This window comes from Pseudorasbora parva, chromosome 11, assembly GCF_024679245.1.
Source record: "Pseudorasbora parva isolate DD20220531a chromosome 11, ASM2467924v1, whole genome shotgun sequence".
In the NCBI taxonomy this organism is placed as follows: Eukaryota; Metazoa; Chordata; class Actinopteri; order Cypriniformes; family Gobionidae; genus Pseudorasbora; species Pseudorasbora parva.
The window spans coordinates 4,727,683-4,748,698 of NC_090182.1; the positions used below are offsets into that span (position 1 = coordinate 4,727,683).

The 21,016-nt window shown below is 40.3% G+C and overlaps 1 protein-coding gene across 5 annotated transcripts in view; it reads left to right on the plus strand.

The window, feature by feature from the left end:
• The first annotated feature begins 457 nt into the window (after nucleotides 1-457).
• The window catches only part of gria3b (glutamate receptor, ionotropic, AMPA 3b), a 181,615-nt gene continuing 161,056 nt past the window's right edge, over nucleotides 458-21,016 (plus strand). For 2 of the 5 annotated variants that reach the window (XR_010908311.1, XM_067456843.1), the window contains exons 1-2: nucleotides 458-791; nucleotides 1,209-1,367. Coding sequence is in view for 4 of the 5 variants with exons in the window: in XM_067456843.1 (XP_067312944.1) it covers nucleotides 680-791; nucleotides 1,209-1,367 (271 nt within the window). In the remaining variant the exon portion in view is untranslated. The remainder of the gene's footprint in view (nucleotides 792-1,208; nucleotides 1,368-21,016) is intronic. The other 3 variants (XM_067456841.1, XM_067456842.1, XM_067456844.1) reach the window with 2 other exon arrangements.

The following is a 21,016-nucleotide window of genomic DNA, read 5'->3' on the forward strand; positions in this document are numbered from 1 at the left end:
TACATATAATGTGTGTTAAGTACACCGAAAACATTGCATTTAATTGCACAATTAAGTGTATTTAGTATAAGTATATTATCTGTGTAATAAGTACACTTTATAAAAGTACACTAAAGTGCACTTTTTTTTCACAAGGGACCTCTTTAAAAGTTTGCATCCGTCGGTGAGGGGAGCCAATGATATGTTGATTGCGTTGTTTGTATTGTTTATAGTTTGCATTAAAACGCATCCATTTTATTATATTCATATTTAAGTAGTATAATGCATTATAAATGTGCTTAATTTATTAACAATGCGTATTATAATGCATTATGTAACTCTCTAATGCATGCATTTCATATACAGGCTTCATAGAAAGTGTTACCAAATCTCCTTCTTCTTCTTCAACGTCAGTTCAAGTTTGATCAATATCGCCCTGCTGGTCCAATTGGAGGAGCCGCTCGCGCTCCCTCTGAATGTGATGCTCTCAGTCTCCTCGACCATCTTCAGCACCAGTCCCTCTCTCCATCTCTCCCCCTCTCTTTCTCTCTCTCTCTCTCTTTCTCTCTCCCTCTCTCGGTCTGTCTCTCTCCCTCTCTCTCTCTCTCCTCACATGCAGAAGAATTGTTCTCCATGAGTCGCTCGGCTTCACTCACGGCTGGATTTTTGCGTTTATGATTCTCCTCAAACAGTTCGTTTTATGAGGCTTGGTTTTTTTGAGGCAGGAGGGAAAATGGCTCAAAGCGCGCTGCTTTTTTTATTATGGCTATTCGGCACATCTCTCGCTGCCTTTCCCAATCAGATAAACATCGGTGAGTCCGTCCGGATATGCTTGCCTTCTTTTATCGCTAGGCTTTGTATGTCGATGGCGGGTTTCGACGTATTATGTAGGCTGCATGCATGGATTGACGAAGACGTAGTGTTCCCTCTGCATTAACGTGCACTAATACAATTTAAGGAATCGTCGCAAACGATACAGAACAATAGGCATAACTAATGATTATATGTATGCGAAATGTTTAGGTTTCCATTAATCAGCATGCATGTCAGCTATCAATCGCTTTTCATAAACTTAAGAGAAAGTTCCTATCTGAATCCAATTGAGCCCATGAATGTGCCTAAATGATTTGACACTATCCAGTGCTGATTTAGCCTAAGACAGTTGTTTCAAATGCATGCATGAAATCTGTGCATCATCGTTGATTCATTGCTGTTTGCTCTTCATAAAGGTGGGCTCTTCATGCGTTCCACCGTACAAGAACACAGCGCTTTCAGATTCGCTGTGCAGCTCTACAACACCAACCAAAACATGACTGAGAAACCCTTCCATCTCAATTACAACGTAGATAACCTGGAGTCCTCCAACAGTTTCTCTGTCACTCATGCATGTGAGTATATGAGCTTTTTTGTCGCCTCAACGCTGCTTCGAATCACTGACTGAACGAGACGGAGGAATAATTGTGCATTGGTGGAATCTGTGTGAACTGTGTTAATTATCATCGTTGTCCACTGGTAATAAACCAGTCAGTACTGTGATAGATTTCAGCTCAATGCTGCATTAGATCTAGTGGAGGACCACTATGTCTAATAGGGCATCTGCAGTGAAGAGTTTATATTACCCCATATATTATCTCTTTACTGTAATGATCCAACCTACTAACATCATGCCTCATTGTGGACCTCACTTGAAATGTGTTGGTAACGATTGAATAGCTTAATGATAATAATTACACACAGTGGCATAAAGCATGATAAAAGACAGGCATGCAGTGGCAGAAACTATATAAGAGCAAACAATTCAAGAGCAGACAGGGTCAAATCCAGAAGCCAGAGTATAGTATAACATGAAGAGATCTATTTTCACTTGGGTTTGGAGTTCGGATAGAGTGGAGAGGTCAGGGAGGGACCGTGGGAGAGAATTTCATAGTTTCAGGTCGATATAAGCAACCGAGTTTTCCCGGAGAAACTTCTGTTATTTGTTGAAAATGTTTTCCCCTTCAGTCACCGCTACGCCTGCTTAGAACATGACAAGTCGTTTTGTATTTCTGCTTTGATGTTTTTTTGTGATCGAATCCCTTTGTAATTATGACAGTTCTTTTGCGGCATCCATGCTTGTCCAGTCTGATTTGCAAGTGAAAGTGTTGCAATAAGAGGATGAGCATTCGGTAGATGATAGAAGTGCTTTGTGGGCACAGTCTGTCGGTATTTCTGAGTCAAAATCACTTTGAATTCAAAAGCAAGTTCCCTTGGCAACACAGAATAACCCCAGCACTGTAGAGGTACTGATAGGTGTGAGAAAGATGGCATAAATGATTACACAACCCCAGCTTTCCATGGAACTATTGGAGAGAGAGAAACAAAATATTTTGTTATTTGAGACTTGAATATTTCCTGACTTTGGACTTTGGACACTCACTATTCATATCAATATCTAGTGTGAAGTATATATATATATATATATATATATATATATATATATATATATATATATATATATATATATATATATATATATATATATATATATATATATATATATACTCAACAAATTGAGCTGTTCTGTGTATTCTGACAGCTTTCTATCAGAGCCAGCATTAACTTCTGGAGCAGTTTGAGCTCCAGTAGCTCGTCTGTTTGATCGGACCACACGGGCCACACGTGCATCAATGAGCCTTGGCCGCCCATGACCCTGTGGCCGGTTCTCCACTGTTCCTCTTGGAGCACTTTTGATAGATACTGACCACTGCAGACCGGGATCAGCCCACAAGAGCTGCAGTTTTGGAGATGCTCTGACCCAGTCGTCTAGCCGTCACAATTTGGCCCTTGTCAAACTCGCTCAAATCCTTACGCTTGCCCATTTTTCCTGCTTCTATCACATCAACTTTGAGGACAAAATGTTCACTCGCTGACTTCACCTGTTATAATGTTGCCTGATCATTGTATATATAAATATATATTTGGTAATATGGCCATTTTTAAAACACCAAAAAAGAATGACACTTGCATGATTCAGTGAACCCAGGGTTAAAAAAAAGGAATCCCAAAACTATAAGCAGTGACAGAAATTAACTTTTCCATTAAGGGGTGACATTTAGATGTATTTACAAAGATTCTTTAACTATGAATGCATTTACAGTGCAATTACATCTGCATACATAATATTACGAAATTAACATTTTAAATATAAAATATACTGAATATAGAAATATGAACTGTTGGAAACTTAAAAAAAAAAGTTAAATATGAAACTAAAACCACCAGTAAGTGGCAGCAAGCCACTGTCGTAATGAGCGAATCATTGATTTAATTATTCAATTGAGTCGTTCAAAATGGCTGATTCATCCAGGAGCAAAACACAACTGTGAGGATCGAATTGGAAACGCTTCTCTGTTTAGAAGTGTGTGTGTGTGTGTGTGTGTGTGTGTGTGTGTGTGTGTGTGTGTGTGTGTGTGTGTGTGTGTGTGTGTGTGTGTGTGTGTGTGTGTGTGTGTGTGTGTGTGTGTGTGTGTGTGTGTGTGTGTGTGTGTGCGTGTGTGTGTGTGTGTGTGTGTGTGTGTGTGTGAGCCTGTTTATGTGGTTTATGAGGACACAAATTTGTATAACTACATGGGTATTACACTGGTATTACACTATAAATGTGGTTTATGAGGACATATCAAATGTCCTCATAATTCAAATTCAAAACATACTAAATGATGTTTTTTTGAGAAAGTAAAAATGCAGAATGTTTCCTGTGATGGGTAGGTTTAGGGGCAGGGGCAGTGTAAGGGGATAGAAAATACGGTTTGTACAGTATAAAAACCATTACGCCTATGGAGAGTCCCTGTAAACCACATAGACCAACATGTGTGTGTGTGTGTGTGTGTGTGTGTGTGTGTGTGTGTGTGTGTGTGTGTGTGTGTGTGTGTGTGTGTGTGTGTGTGTGTGTGTGTGTGTGTGTGTGTGTGTGTGCTTGTTTTTGTGACATATCAGGACAAAAATGTGTATAATAACATGTGTGTGACACAGGTATTACAGAAAATGGTGACATATCAGGACATTACCCCATGTCCCCACTTTTCAAAATGCTTATAAATCATACAGGAGGAGTTTTTTTGAAAAAGTAAAAATGCAGAATGTTTCCTGTGATGGGTAGGTTTAGGGGCAGGGGCAGTGTAAGGGGATAGACAATACGGTTTGTACAGTATAAAACCCATTACGCCTATGGAATGTCCCCACAATTCACAAAAACAAACATGTGTGTGTGTGTGTGTGTGTGTGTGTAGAATATCAGAGTGGCAGAATAGAGCAAATACAGTCGGCATCGACAATATTGTGTAGATCAATTAATATTAACCTAATTTTTATTAATATATGTATTTATTATATTCTGTTTTAAACAAGTAGGAGGACAAATGGTCACCCCTAGGTGAATTGACCATTTCCATTGGCTAATACATTTTGAAATAGCCATTTATTGGCAGATTTATCAGCCTATACACAAACCATTTTCAAGGATTTCTTTTTTTAATAACAGGCAAGGTCTAGATGTCAGATCAAGTAGTACATGAGAACATTTAATTCTGTCATCATTTACTCAGCCTCAAGTTATTCCTAACCTCTATGAATTTCATTATTTTGCTGAACAGAAAAGATGTTTTGTAAAAAGATGTATGGACAGTTTCCCCATACTATAGAAGTCAATGGGGTGCATCAGCTATTTGGTTACCCATATTCTTCAAAATATCCTCTTCTCTGTTCAGCAGAATTAAGAAATGCAAGCAAGTTTACAACAAAATGGGGCTGAGTAAATGATGACATGATTTTCAGTATTTAAGATGTACAGCTGTCTGACTAATGGTTGTGATATATGTCAAACGTTTCACTTATCTGAACACATATAAGGAAGCTTTCCACCAGTTGCTTTATGTTGACTTCAGTGCTGATCTGTGATGTGGTATCCTCTGCAGCCGGGTGGGTTTCTAAACCTCTCCTCAACCTCTGCAGTGTCGTCTCATTAACAAACAGACCTCATATTGCTTCACTGCACTGACTGCCATTGGGATCCACACATAGGCAGCCAATCAAACGGGAAGTGTCAAGGTGGGGGTGGTTTGTGGTAAAGGAGGCGCGAATCTCTGCGTTACGGTATGTTGAGCGGCGATCACGTACTAATGAGGTGTCTGCACTGATAAGAGCACAGGCGTTAAGACAATGAGTGAATAAATAATAGATTACATTGTTCTAGCAACAGTGCATGTCCCTGCATTAAAGACGCACAGGGTTGGGGGAGAAGGAAGATGGATTTTAGCAATCTTAATAAATCGAGAGGCACAGTGGTCCTAAGAGAGTCCCTTACAAAGCATTCAGAAAATGATTCAAGACAGTCTATAACATTTTCAAACATATAAAGGTAGCTGCCATCTTGAAAAAAAAAGTATATGCCTAAAGATGAGTTGTTATAAATGAATGTATTTTGGTTGATTTAGCAATGAATTAAAACCAAATAATTTAGATCTTTTTTTTGTTTTTGAACTTTGAATATCAATTGATGTAGCATAGCATCTTACATTTTTTTCACAGACTCTTCAAAGAATCACTTTTCCATATATAATGGACGAAGGTCAATTAGAGCTCAGTCCCCAGGCCTCAAGAGGCACGCTTGCAACTATAGGTTTTTAAAAAGTTTAAAACGAGGTTGTTAGCATGCCCGCCTCCCACACCGGAGACCCTGGTTTAAAACCCGTTTGGAGTGGGTCGAATAGGACAGGTTACATATGGTGCCTTGAGCCAGATGAGAGTGAGGTTTAGGGGGGTGAGTGTAACAGAGCTGTGTGTGTAAACCTGGCCTCAAGAGGTACGTTAGCTGCTGCGGGCTTTAGCACACCTATTAGTTCGCCCGCCTCCCATGACGGAGTCGGTTCGAATCCTGTTCGGAGCGGGTTGAGTAGGAACTGTTACATTTTGGTGCTGTGACATTAGGAAAATTTGGTGCCGTGACCCAGATGGGAGTCAGATTTAGAGGGGTGGGTGTAACAGACATAGGCCGGTAAGAGCTGTGCATGTAAACCTCACTCCCCTGGCCTCAAGAGGCTTTCTAATGACGGATGTTAGCAGCTGCGTTCTTTAGCGCCCTTGTTAGCTCACCCGCTCCCAAGCCAGAGCTGGTTTGAATCCCGGTTGGAGCGGGTTGAGTAGGACCGGTTACATTTGGTGCTGTGACTCGGATGGGGGTGAGGTTTGGGGTTTAACGGAGATAGTCCAGTAAGAGCTGTGCATCTAAACCTCACTCAAGAGGTGCACTAGCCGCTCTGGCCTTTGTGTCCTTGTTAGCACACCCGCTTCCCACGCTGGAGACCCCAGTTCGAATACCGCTCTAGGGTTTGTTTCCCTTAAAACGACATAACTCACTGCTTAACTACCATAGTATGCAATCAACTAGCTATGACTGAAAACCTGAAACCGTATTGTCGTAAATCTGTTGTTCTACCACGCTGGTTAATGATGCCATGCAGGTGGTGGAGGAATAACTGCTTTTAATGAATTATTTTGAGATTAATTCATGATTGATTTTTTGCTATAAATTATGGATATGGCACTTAAGGACTAATTCTTATTTTTCTCAGTTATTTTGCTTTATTTCAAGATTCAATTATAGGCTCATTCTCACGTAATCTCTTGTCAAAATAAAATACATGAATGACATTTGTATGTATTAAAATTAAAAGATATAGATTGTACCAAATGTCAGCTTGGTTATTTTGCTCAAGATAAGGATTTATTAAGTCCACATGTCATGCAAACAAGAAACTCTGCTTCTAACCACAGGTCGAGATCTGTCGTTCAGACCACACAAGTTTGCGATGCTGTTTGCGAATGTTTGTTGGAACTATGGTTTCGGGAAACACAGACTGGTTGAACTATGCTGATAATGATGGAACTTGTGACCATAGTTGGCTAACGATGCGTTTGGGAAATCCACCCCAGAGCGGGTCAAGTAGGACCAGTTACAATTGGTGCCGTGACCCGGATGAGAGTGAGGTTTAGGAGGGAGATTGTAATGGATGTAAGCCAGTAAGAGCTGTGCATGTAAACCTCACTCCCCTGGCTTTAAGAAGCATACAAGGGGCTGCAGTCTTTAGTCACCGTGTCACGTCCCACTCCGGGCAGGTCGAATAGGACCAGTTACATATATGCCATGAAAGGTTCATGTGAACAGTTGACCTTTTGAATAATCATTGACTTTGTTTGGTTAACGATTATTAGCTTTATACCAAAGCACATGCCCTGTAGCTACTGTACGGGTTAGTAATTGTGTTTTTCTAAATGTCAGTGCTCTTAATTACTGGTGTCCATGACAACGTTTTATATGGAAAAATGTAATACACAAATTCACCTTATTTAGTGATAGAACAATTGATGGTTATGCTTTATTTTGATAGTTTACTTTAGACATTCTACTAACTATAAGTAACTTTGCAACTACATGTCAACAAACTCTCATTACAGTATTAGTAGACCGTTCGGGTTAGTAGAATAAGTTACTTATAGTCAGAAGAATGTCTGTTCGGGAGGATCAAAATAAAGTGTTAGCTGATATCAAGCAGACAGTCTAACACTCTAATGACTGCTACTTGACATGTTATTGACAAGTTACTTATAGTTAGTAGAATGTGTAAAGTGGACCATCGAAAAATAAAGTGCTACCCAAATTATTTTTTTACAACCACTGAGAAACTGTGCAAAGTGTTTCAATTTCTCCTCAAACGTGACAGCTACACTTTTCGTTTTTGCATTTCAAAAGCAGCATAAAAGATCTAAAGCACGCTGAATAAAATCTTCAAATCGTTGCGGGGCTGAGTGTGTTTAGATGACGCCATGTGCTAAAGTCGTCGCAGTCGTTTCTAAGTGTTTTCCTTTTACCCTTGTGGAGATTTGTTTAACGGCAAATCAAAAATGCGGAAAGGAAGCTTTCAGTGTGCCACACTGAAATGGCCCATTATGGGTGGGGAAAGTTTAAATGCTGCTTCCAAAATGTGTCATATTCAGTTGAATTAGTGCAATGGCAAATAGATTTGTACAAAAATGCATTGGTATGTGGTTGCTAGGGTGTTCTGGGCGGTTACTAGGTGGTTGCTTACAGGCCCTCCTGATATATGAGCAGCAGTAATGCTTGCTTTAACTAATTATCAGTGTAAATTCATTTGCTTTTGCCTTCACATGAGGAGCTGATGCTTCCAATGTGTTCAGAGAACAAGAAACCATCTATTCTTCTAAAAAACGCCTCACCAAATAGCATGCATAATAGGTTCCTAGTGTAATTTCTTGGTTCACTTGTCTTTAATGTGGTACTGAATTGGAAATATGTGTAATAAAGATCCAAAGTGAGACATAAAGCTTTATGAATAGCAAATCAGTGTAACATTTCTTTAAACTCTACAAAACTCCATGTTTCAATATTTCATTTTCGCCTTGCTTTTCCTGCTGGTTGCTCTATATAAAATCAGTGCATATTAATTTAATTTTGTCACATGGGAGTAGATGTCTTTTAAGGTGAATCTATTTAAGGGAAGCGATGTTCCTTCAAGGCTGGAGCAGCGGCGTCACATGTCTCTCCCTGTAAACCTTCATTATAGGAACAGCAGCCCACATTCACACAGCAGGCCTGAAACGCAAACAAACGTTCAACACGAAATCTTTTCTTCATTCCTTCTTACTGACTTGGATTCAAGGAACCAAGATCTTTGCGTCATCTTTCTGCCGGTTCGGTTGATCGATGTCGTCCGAAAGAGCTTCACGTTACTGTCAATGCTCTTGGACGATCGAAGGAAAGGGAATGTCTGGGAAGAAGTGCTTGACAAATGTTCGTTTTTGAGTACAACACTGGCATCGAAAATCTGGTTTGCTTCATGAACTGTTTTGTTGTTCAACTGCTATGCTGTCAGGTTATCAATCAATAATTTAGGTAATTGCTGTTTACAAAGTGACAATGAAGCAAACCAATGTTTATGAATGACTGAGCAAAGTAATGAGACTGCTTCTCAGATTGTTCTAGTTGATTGTACTCTGAGATTACATTTTTGGCTGTACAGTTGTTTTTGTTTCTAATGATGTTGGAGTTATATAGTCTGGGGACGTTCTGATGAGATTTCCAGTTTCTTTATTCTGGAAGAAATATCATTCTGGGATGGGTGATGCTTTACCACTAAACCAAAAGAAAGAAAAGGATTGTGCAAAACAGAATGATTTTGTAATATAGAAAGTAAATTTTTAGTACCCTTGATATTTTGCTAGTATGACAGTTATTTATATGTATGTACACTTGATGGCCACTTTATTAGGTACACCAGTTCAACTGCTTGATAACACCAATATCTAATCAGATAATCGCATGGCGGAAACTCAATGCATTTAGGCATGTGTAGACAAACTGAGCATCTGAATGGGGAAGAAAAGTGATTTTGATCGTGGCATACACACTGCCCAGCTCCCCCCAAAAAGTCACTGTTTGGATTTAAATAGGCAAATGCTTAAGAGTCTATGATTGAATCATTATTGCAGTTAGAGGTCGACCGATAGTGGATTTTACCGATACCGCTAGCTAGGTTGGACCTCGCTTGCCGATAACCGATTAATCGACCGATAGTTTTTAAAAAGATACTAGATTAAAATAAAATAAAATTCTACAGACAATAACTAAAACATTAAAGATTTACAAATAAATGTTTCTTTAGCTATAACCTAGAAACATGTGTGTAAATGTCAGGTAACAGACTGCAAATCCCATTTGTTAACAATGATGTATTTATTTAGCTAGCTTGCATGAACTAAATGCATTATGTAATGTACATTTTACAGCATGTATTAATATTCGAGCAATACAATTCTACCTTAATTATTCATGTTAGTTCATAGTGCATAAAAAAGGTTAACAGATAAAACTAACAATGAATAATACTTCTACAGCATTTATTAACCTTACTTAATGTTACAAATTGAATATTATTGTATTATATTAAGTGTTATCATTTCATATAAATCCAAACAGTTCGCTTTTTTAGAACACAGCGGTTTTCTTATCAAAATAACAACATGTATTGACATCTAATGCGTTTATATTTCTGTCGGACGCATGATACAGTTTCTCACATCAAAAAAAGTTTCTCAGTTACATCTTTTTAAATGCTTGAGGTAACCGTTGCTGCTAATATTAGCGTCCTGTCAGCCTCGACGACAAAGTACATATACTGCTGTTCTTCCCCTGCTAAAGCATCTAGTCAACAAATCAATTACTTTATAATGATTTGGCAACATGTACTGAAGTGTTCTGTATTCATACCGTTTCTCTGTTGGTGTTTTAAACGCGCGTCAGATGTGTCAGCGCGCTCTGTGCAGCGTGAGCTGTGAAGCGCGCAGCCTCACATGTCCTCTCCTCACGTGTTAATGTAAACAGTGATAGTTTTTCATTTGGCCTCTAGAGGCCGCTCTCGCGCTATATAACGGGAGCAGACCCTTCTCAGAGCTCTCGTAGGCTACTGTGTAATGACAGCAGCCTTCTCAGCCGCTTCCACAACGGACGCAAACCGGAAAAACGATCGGTATTGATTTTTGCCGATAACCGACTGTTCCACCAATCAGCTATCGGTGCCGATTAATCGGCAAATCCGATAAATCGGTCGACCTCTAATTGCAGTGACTATTATGTTTCTGGCATGTTATAGGTTTGGCAATAGTTCTTCTAAGCCTAATTGATGGATTGTGTAGCTTTTCATTTCTTAAAGGCAAATAATGGCCATATTCTCGGATGACAATGTCAGGATTCATCAGCTCAAATTGTGAACTAATGGTTGGGAGGAAGCATGATTATCATCCAATCATCCAGCCAATATTTACATTTATATAAAGTCTTTGGGATGTGCTGGAGGAGACTTTACACAGTGCTGGACTCTTGCATTGGCAATACAAGATCATGATCGAAAATTGATGCACCTCTTATTGTGACGTTATTTTCATCAAGAGGTGCGTCAATTTTTGTTCATGATCTGTTGCCAAACATATAACATGCTAGAAACATAATAATCACTGCAATAGTGATCCAATCATAGATTTTAAGCATTTACCTCCTTCGTTGTGACTGTTCATTCTTCTCTTGTATCTTATTCTACACTTGTGTCTTGGTTACAGTGTAATTATACAAGTACATGTAAGTACTGAGTAATAATAACTTAATGTATTTACGGCCCCACTTTATATTAGGTGGCCTTAAGTACTATGTAGTTACATCAAAAAATAAGCACAATGTACTTACTGTGATCAAATTGTATTGTAAAACACATTTGCTAATATTGAGGTGAGATATGGGTAGAGTTAGGGACAGGTGTGGTGATATGGGTCAGTTTAAGGGTAGGGTTAGGTGTAAGGGAAGTGCCAACTGTGTAATTACAAATGTAACTAAAAAAATGAATTACAGACGTAATTACATGCAGGTATTTTTTAAAATGTAAGTACAATTTAAAAACATGTATGTACACAATAAGTGCATTGTATCAAATGATTAATTACAATGTTAGTACATAGTAGTTAAGTCCACCTAATATAAAGTGGGTCCGTATTTACTATAGGGTTAGGGTTTGGAATAGGGTTATATTCATGCATGTTCTGTAGTTATTATCACAGTAACTACATGAATGTCTAACAAGGACATTGTCAAATAAAGTGTAACCAATTTGCTCATATCAAAACATGTGGAAGAACAGAAGAAATATAGATATACGTTTGAACCAGCGATGTAATGGTCAAGAAAAGCTGCTTGTACACCAAAGACAGCACTGTCAAAACTGTCTGCCACACGAGCACAATGAAATGGCCATCTACTGCAAAATGTTCTGGCAGAAATGCAGGGCTCACAAAAATAATAGAATAAATAGACTCAAAATGACATTTCACCTCTACCGCCTATTGACGGAGACAGATTTCTGAATCACTGAAGTATGTTGAGCACAAGAAAGTACAGAGATTGCTAGAGCCCGAGATAAGAGCCATATTTGCCATAGGGAATCAACTGTGGTGTGTACTGTGAAGACAGTATGCGCAATATGGCAACTGCGACGGCAAAGCAAACAGCACATTTAAGCATGTTTTGTTTACATTAATTCAGTTCCCAAGTACATTCTGCATTCTGTCACTCCTCACGGTAATGAGATATGAATCTTCCCAGACAGCATACATTATTTCCGGGAGAGAGCGGAACGTCTTTATGTTTGCAGTATGCAGCATATTTGAGATTTTAACATATTGCAGTTAATAGACCACATCTGTTGCGATTGCAAATATTTACATTTTGTCTTAGATTTTATCTTGTCGTGTTTTGGCCAGTCAAAAGTTTGTGTTTTTTCCTGCTGCGGTGAATCTAATCCTTTGCTTGTTTTATGCCAAATAGAGTCTTAAGCAAGCCTCAGTTTTGCAGGGGAACTCTGGAAAAATGTTGAGCGTTTTGCATTGTGTCGTGCTACTCACGGTGGATGTATCTGCCAAGACGCATGAATTCTCCTCCCAGCCCGCTGATTTGCGTTTGGGACAGGGTTTTGTACCTCGCTATAGTTTTTGTGCCGCTTTTGGGTTTCAACTGTGCTGTGTTTATTAGAAAATTGTTTTAAAAATGCTTTTACAGATCAGAAAAAGTGTCAGAATAAGTGAACCAGAAATGATGCAATTCTCTGAGAATTTAAAACAAACTCTGAATGCTATTTCACTGAGATTTCTCATTGTGTGGCAGGGCATTGTTAACAGCCGCACCACTTTAGAAAACTCTTTTAGCTTGAAATTAGACATGTAGCTAAATCATGAGGTGGAATCCATTCCCTTGATTGGAATATGAATCAAGATGTCCTACCACTTCTTATATAATTGCCATTCTCTGATGGGATCAATACAGCCAAACTGATATTAAATTGCCGTGCCTTGTTCTTCTCTGAGTAAATAAGCGCAGGATCCCTGAGATAGAGATTTTATGAGATGCGCATTTTCTTTTTGTCAAAAATGTTTTTGCTTATCGTGTTTGAGCCATAGTGCTTGTGATAAGACAGTGCTAATAGCCTCAGGCAGTGAGGTTTGACTGAGTCAAAGTCCATTTGAATTTTGTTTAGCCAATTAGCCTTGCTGAACTTTTTTGCAGGAAAAAAAAATTGGGTTTTTTTCTGTCACGGTTCCTGTTTGTCTGTTAATGTTCACGTGATTCCCTTTTCCCTCATGTGATGATGTCATGTGATTCCCTCATGTGATCATGTCATGTGATTCCCTGTTCCCTCATGTGATCATGTCATGTGATTCCCTGTTCCCTCATGTGATCATGTGATTCCCTGTTCCCTCATGTGATCATGTCATGTGATTCCCTGTTCCCTCATGTGATCATGTCATGTGATTCCCTCATGTGACCATGTCATGTGATTCCCTGTTCCCTCATGTGATCATGTCATGTGATTCCCTGTTCTCTCGTGTGATCATGTCATGTGATTCCCTTTTCCCTCATGTGATGATGTCATGTGATTTCCTCATGTGATCATGTCATGTGATTCCCTGTTCCCTCATGTGATCATGTCATGTGATTCCCTCATGTGACCATGTCATGTGATTCCCTGTTCCCTCATGTGATCATGTCATGTGATTCCCTGTTCCCTCATGTGATCATGTGATTCCCTGTTCCCTCATGTGATCATGTCATGTGATTCCCTGTTCCCTCATGTGATCATGTCATGTGATTCCCTCATGTGACCATGTCATGTGATTCCCTGTTCCCTCATGTGATCATGTCATGTGATTCCCTGTTCTCTCGTGTGATCACGTCATGTGATTCCCTGTTCCCTCATGTGATCATGTCATGTGATTCCCTCATGTGACCATGTCATGTGATTCCCTGTTCCCTCATGTGATCATGTCATGTGATTCCCTCATGTGATGATGTCATGTGATTCCCTCATGTGATCATGTCATGTGATTCCCTGTTCCCTCATGTGATCATGTCATGTGATTCCCTCATGTGATCATGTCATGTGATTCCCTGTTCCCTCATGTGATCATGTCATGTGATTCCCTGTTCTCTCATGTGATCATGTCATTAGATTCCCTGTTCCCTCATGTGATCATGTCATGTGATTCCCTCATGTGATCATGTCATGTGATTCCCTGTTCCCTCATGTGATTCCCTCATGTGATCATGTCATGTGATTCCCTGTTCCCTCATGTGATCATGTCATGTGATTCCCTCATGTGATCATGTCATGTGATTCCCTCATGTGATCATGTCATGGGATTTCCTGTTCCCTCATGTGATGATGTCATGTGATTCCCTCATGTGATCATGTCATGGGATTCCCTGTTCCCTCATGTGATGATGTCATGTGATTCCCTCATGTGATCATGTCATGTGATTCCCTCATGTGATCATGTCATGTGATTCCCTGTTCTCTCGTGTGATCATGTCATGTGATTCCCTGTTCCCTCATGTGATCATGTCATGTGATTCCCTCATGTGATTCCCTCATGTGATCATGTCATGTGATTCCCTGTTCCCTCATGTGATCATGTCATGTGATTCCCTCATGTGATCATGTCATGTGATTCCCTCATGTGATCATGTCATGGGATTTCCTGTTCCCTCATGTGATCATGTCATGTGATTCCCTCATGTGATCATGTCATGGGATTCCCTGTTCCCTCATGTGATGATGTCATGTGATTCCCTCATGTGATCATGTCATGTGATTCCCTCATGTGATCATGTCATGTGATTCCCTGTTCTCTCGTGTGATCATGTCATGTGATTCCCTGTTCCCTCATGTGATCATGTCATGTGATTCCCTCATGTGATCATGTCATGTGATTCCCTGTTCCCTCATGTGATCATGTGATTCCCTGTTCCCTCATGTGATCATGTCATGTGATTCCCTCATGTGATCAGGTCATGTGATTCCCTGTTCCCTCATGTGATCATGTCATGTGATTCCCTCATGTGATCATGTCATGTGATTCCCTGTTCCCTCATGTGATCATGTCATGTGATTCCCTGTTCCCTCATGTGATCATGTGATTCCCTGTTCCCTCATGTGATCATGTCATGTGATTCCCTGTTTTCCTGCAGATTCATATTAGCGTTGATAGTGTCGCCATATAAACACATAATTCCCAGTTGGCAGACGTGTCAAGCTCCAAGTAGTCAATGTCATGTGTTGTCATCTCGAAAATTACAGGCCCTATGGCATGGCGTGAACACAACATTATTGCCCTTGTGTCAAGTTCATGTCATCATTTCGGGATGCAATGCTCAGTAGCCTCAGGCAGTGAGGTTTGACTGAGTCAAAGTCCATTTGAATTTTGTTTAGCCAATTAGCCTTGCTGAACTTTTTTGCAGGAAAAAAAAATTGGGTTTTTTTCTGTCACGGTTCCTGTTTGTCTGTTAATGTTCACGTGATTCCCTTTTCCCTCATGTGATGATGTCATGTGATTCCCTCATGTGATCATGTCATGTGATTCCCTGTTCCCTCATGTGATCATGTCATATGATTCCCTCATGTGACCATGTCATGTGATTCCCTGTTCCCTCATGTGATCATGTCATGTGATTCCCTGTTCCCTCATGTGATCATGTCATGTGATTCCCTGTTCCCTCATGTGATCATGTGATTCCCTGTTCCCTCATGTGATCATGTCATGTGATTCCCTGTTCCCTCATGTGATCATGTCATGTGATTCCCTCATGTGACCATGTCATGTGATTCCCTGTTCCCTCATGTGATCATGTCATGTGATTCCCTGTTCTCTCTTGTGATCATGTCATGTGATTCCCTTTTCCCTCATGTGATGATGTCATGTGATTTCCTCATGTGATCATGTCATGTGATTCCCTGTTCCCTCATGTGATCATGTCATGTGATTCCCTCATGTGACCATGTCATGTGATTCCCTGTTCCCTCATGTGATCATGTCATGTGATTCCCTGTTCCCTCATGTGATCATGTGATTCCCTGTTCCCTCATGTGATCATGTCATGTGATTCCCTGTTCCCTCATGTGATCATGTCATGTGATTCCCTCATGTGACCATGTCATGTGATTCCCTGTTCCCTCATGTGATCATGTCATGTGATTCCCTGTTCTCTCGTGTGATCATGTCATGTGATTCCCTTTTCCCTCATGTGATCATGTCATGTGATTCCCTCATGTGACCATGTCATGTGATTCCCTGTTCCCTCATGTGATCATGTCATGTGATTCCCTCATGTGATGATGTAATGTGATTCCCTCATGTGATCATGTCATGTGATTCCCTGTTCCCTCATGTGATCATGTCATGTGATTCCCTCATGTGATCATGTCATGTGATTCCCTGTTCCCTCATGTGATCATGTCATGTGATTCCCTGTTCCCTCATGTGATCATGTCATGTGATTCCCTGTTCTCTCATGTGATCATGTCATTAGATTCCCTGTTCCCTCATGTGATCATGTCATGTGATTCCCTCATGTGATCATGTCATGTGATTCCCTGTTCCCTCATGTGATTCCCTCATGTGATCATGTCATGTGATTCCCTGTTCCCTCATGTGATCATGTCATGTGATTCCCTCATGTGATCATGTCATGTGATTCCCTCATGTGATCATGTCATGGGATTTCCTGTTCCCTCATGTGATGATGTCATGTGATTCCCTCATGTGATCATGTCATGGGATTCCCTGTTCCCTCATGTGATGATGTCATGTGATTCCCTCATGTGATCATGTCATGTGATTCCCTCATGTGATCATGTCATGTGATTCCCTGTTCTCTCGTGTGATCATGTCATGTGATTCCCTGTTCCCTCATGTGATCATGTCATGTGATTCCCTCATGTGATCATGTCATGTGATTCCCTCATGTGATCATGTCATGTGATTCCCTGTTCCCTTATGTGATCATGTGATTCCCTGTTCCCTCATGTGATCATTTCATGTGATTCCCTCATGTGATCATGTCATGTGATTCCCTGTTCCCTCATGTGATCATGTCATGTGATTCCCTCATGTGATCATGTCATGTGATTCCCTGTTCCCTCATGTGATCATGTCATGTGATTCCCTGTTCCCTCATGTGATCATGTGATTCCCTGTTCCCTCATGTGATCATGTCATGTGATTCCCTGTTTTCCTGCAGATTCATATTAGCGTTGATAGTGTCGCCATATAAACACATAATTCCCAGTTGGCAGACGTGTCAAGCTCCAAGTAGTCAATGTCATGTGTTGTCATCTCGAAAATTACAGGCCCTATGGCATGGCGTGAACACAGCATTATTGCCCTTGTGTCAAGTTCATTGAGTCATCATTTCGGGATGCAATGCTCTCTACAATTAACAGTGTACAATATAGTCCCATCCTACGTTTTTTATAGTCGTTTCACGCAGAAATACGTCACGTTATGATAATAAAGTCGCATCTTACACTTCATGTCAACAGAAAAGTGAAAACACTGACTCTGTAGTGCATCCAATTGCGTGAGCTGGGGGTGGGGCCACATTTTTGACAGACCAATGGCAGAATGAGGAAGTGTTTAGGAAGTCTATTAGCAAATATTTTTGTTTGAAAATTAATTTTGCAGGTCTCTTTGGTGATGCACATACATGTCACACTTCCACTTAATTTTGTTTTGTGAACTTCAGAAGTGTATTCCTTCTTTCCTGCATTATTTGGACTTACAACATTTCATATTAAAGTGATTTTGAAGCCACTCTGTTAAATTAATTAGTGACACAAGCTAAACAATATTTGAGCATGCTAATCCTCCAGGCAGGGCTTTGAATGTTCAATACATTTTTCGCCCAGGACTTTGACAGATGTGCTTTGAAGTACGGTTGGGGTGAAAGGGGAGGGGACGGCGGTAGCTCCCTAATTACTTCTGTTTTCCCATTATGCCATTCGAGGCTTGAAGTCGCAGGTACATTTAGACGAGCAGTTCAAAGCCAAAGAAGCAACATGAAAAGACCGTGGGTGCAGCGTTTCTTTTCTGATGGCCACAGCTGAATTAAAGCTGAGTATGTCTTCCTCCTAGCAGCGCGGTAGAACAGTGAGACCAATGCATGTTTTTGTTCTCTTTATGAGCTTACTTTTCTTATTTTTTGTTAAAGAAAGAATTTGCATTCCTAGGCCCTTTAATCTCGTCTCTCCGTCTGCACAAAGTTGCCCATCTTTCATTCTGTCATTAGGCTAATGGTGTGCATCTCCTCTGCCAAGATTTTGCCTAGCCCCTTTTTATGGGACCCACCAGTTTCATACACACCCTGCTAGCAGATGGGTTATTTGGCCACGTCGCTTTGCAGTCTGCCATTATACTTTTCGAAAAAAGCTACAACAGCTTGATTTTATATTATTCACATTAGCTTCTCAAAGTTTAGGGGGTGTGTTCACACTTCCTTACTGAAAAATCCAGCATGAACTCCAGCTGATTTATGCTGGTAGGCTATATTGCTAGTCTAGCTGGTGGAAAAGCAAAGTCATGCTGTTCTCAAGCAAAACTCACCAGGACTCCTGCAACCAACATACCTTATGCTGGATATTTCAGCAGGGTTGGCAAGTTTGGGTTTATTAAATAGATCTTTGGTGCGATTGCTCTGTTAGTGCGGTTCACAAGTATGAACGCTAACATTCAAATCTTAGTGCACACCAAACATAAAACTTACATAAAAATGTAAGGAGTAGAAGTAAAAAGTAAGCTGGAAATGAATTACTCCAGTAAAGCATAGATACCCCAAATTTCTACTTAAGTAAGGTAATGAAGTATTTGTATGGTTCCATGATTGGTAAAGGTTCTTCATAAAAAGTTAAAGGTTTCCTCCTAAATTACCCAGAACGATATGTCCCAGGAACTTTGTCCCCCCAGACCTGTTGCTGTCTGTGTTTCCATCGTGGTAAACAGAGTTTAGCTCCAACCCTGAAAGAAAACACTCACCTGCCTGTAACTTTAGTCATCCTGAAAACCTTGATTAGCTTCAGGTGTGTTTGATTGGGGTTGGAGCTGAACTCTCCAAGAGAGTTACCCTGCTGGATTAACAATCCACACCCCCGGTCTAACGTATGGTGAAAATTAGGCAAATTAGTCTGTTGATTTAGGACTGCGTGCAACTTTCCAGTTGCCGCTGGATTTCGTTTTCCACATATAATCTTTATAACGCCTGAACCTCGTCATCAGTCCATCAGTCGTAGTTTTTAAACTCCATTGTTGATTCAAACAACTCTTATTGCACGTACCTCAACAGACTTTTAAAAATTGTGGTTGAAATAAAAGGCTGTGTGAACTCAACCAATCAGCATGCTCAGAGCCCAAGTCCCACCCCCTAAAGCTCCTGAGCTTTGAAAAAGTACTACCTCATGAGCAGGGTCTTTCTGAAGGGGTCATTTTCCCCGAAACTTCCTTTAAACCCTGATCCCTGCAATCGAAGCACACAGAGTACCGCCCAAAAGTTAAACTAGCAAAAGTGGATTTGGACACTCCCTAAGTGCACATGTGCCATACGCTTCAGATCATACACTTAGATCGTTAAAATAGGGCCCAAAGACTGTAAGCTGGTCTGGAACGGAGTGTGTTTGTGGAGTGCAATGTCGGCCATTTTCCCTCCTAACTCAAAGCATTCTGCAGTAACTCCATTCCAGCTCCTCTTCAGGTTTTCCATTTCACATCTATAAGAAGACAAAATCTGCTTTTTGGAGCCTGATGGTGCAGTTACAGTATCTACCAGCAGGGGCTAATCCGAGCAAAGCTTTGTGTGGCATAGCTTTGCTTTTTATTTCAAGTTTAAATTGCGTGTTTCCTGGAACCCCCGGCACTGCCAGTGTCACGCTCTGCCAGTAGGAACACACATTATTTGTGGTGTGAAAGGTGTGATTTTTAAGAATGTTTGACAAACTCTTAATCTCTCATGAGTGGCGAGATTTTTCTTCACTGTCAGTCTGCAGGACGGCACAGCTTGTTCTGCGATCAAACTCTCAGCTGCAAAGAGCATATGTAATGACAGGTTGAAAGATGAAAGACTCCACTTGTTCTGTCTCCTTCTTTCTAACTGTCTCTCGCTTTTATTTTAACATGAAATTGTGAAGTCATGTATGACTTTCTCTGACAGATGCCCTTGACAGTGCATGGTATGGTCTTGGCCCAGCGCTGTTCTCATTAGCCAGAGCATCGGTCCACCGGAGGTGTTTTGTCAGGTCATTCTCCCCCTCGCAATCTAAAGCCAAAAAAAGCAACCCATGCCTGGGTCTCCCGTCAGAATGGTTGTGTCCAGCATTGCTGGAGTCGGGGAAGATCTGTCAAATGAGAGGGAGGATGTCTTCAGGGCAAGTGGACAGTTGCTGTCCCACCATGGATCAACTGTCCTGGCATTATGAAGGAAGAGCGACTCTAAGGACAGAGCATGAAAAAACTACTTCTCAAACATACACACAAATACTGCTCATATACTGGGGAGAAAGTTTCTCCTCCACTTTTTTTTTTGAAGAAGAAGAAGACCCTACCTGGCCCACGTATCTTCATAAAACACAGATTTTGTACTTTTCCTAAAAGAAAATAAGAGTGCTGACTGTCAGTGTACTCCCTGGAGCGCTGTGGGTGGGTGTCAGGGCTTTATTCGGGTGTTTCTAAGAGGTTATGTTCTCGGTGGTCGCTAGAGAGACAAAAGAGCCAACCTTTTGGTCTTTATGATATTCTTTAGATATTGCAACAATTATCTATCTACATTTTCCCCAAACATTAAAACATACATATTAGATTACATTACATTAGTTTCAACAATTGTCATTACACAAGTACAGGTACAAAGCAATGGAAGGCAGTTAAGGTCTTACCAGAAGTGCAATTGCAGCAAGTGCAGGATATACAGTGGTTGCATAAGTGTACTGTAGTAAGTGTGTAGTAATATGTACTAATATATCTATATATAGAGATGGCTATTACTATAAACAAAATTGCACAAGTTAATATGTACTATATTTATAATATACAGATGGCTATTACTATAAACAGAATTTTACAGATAACT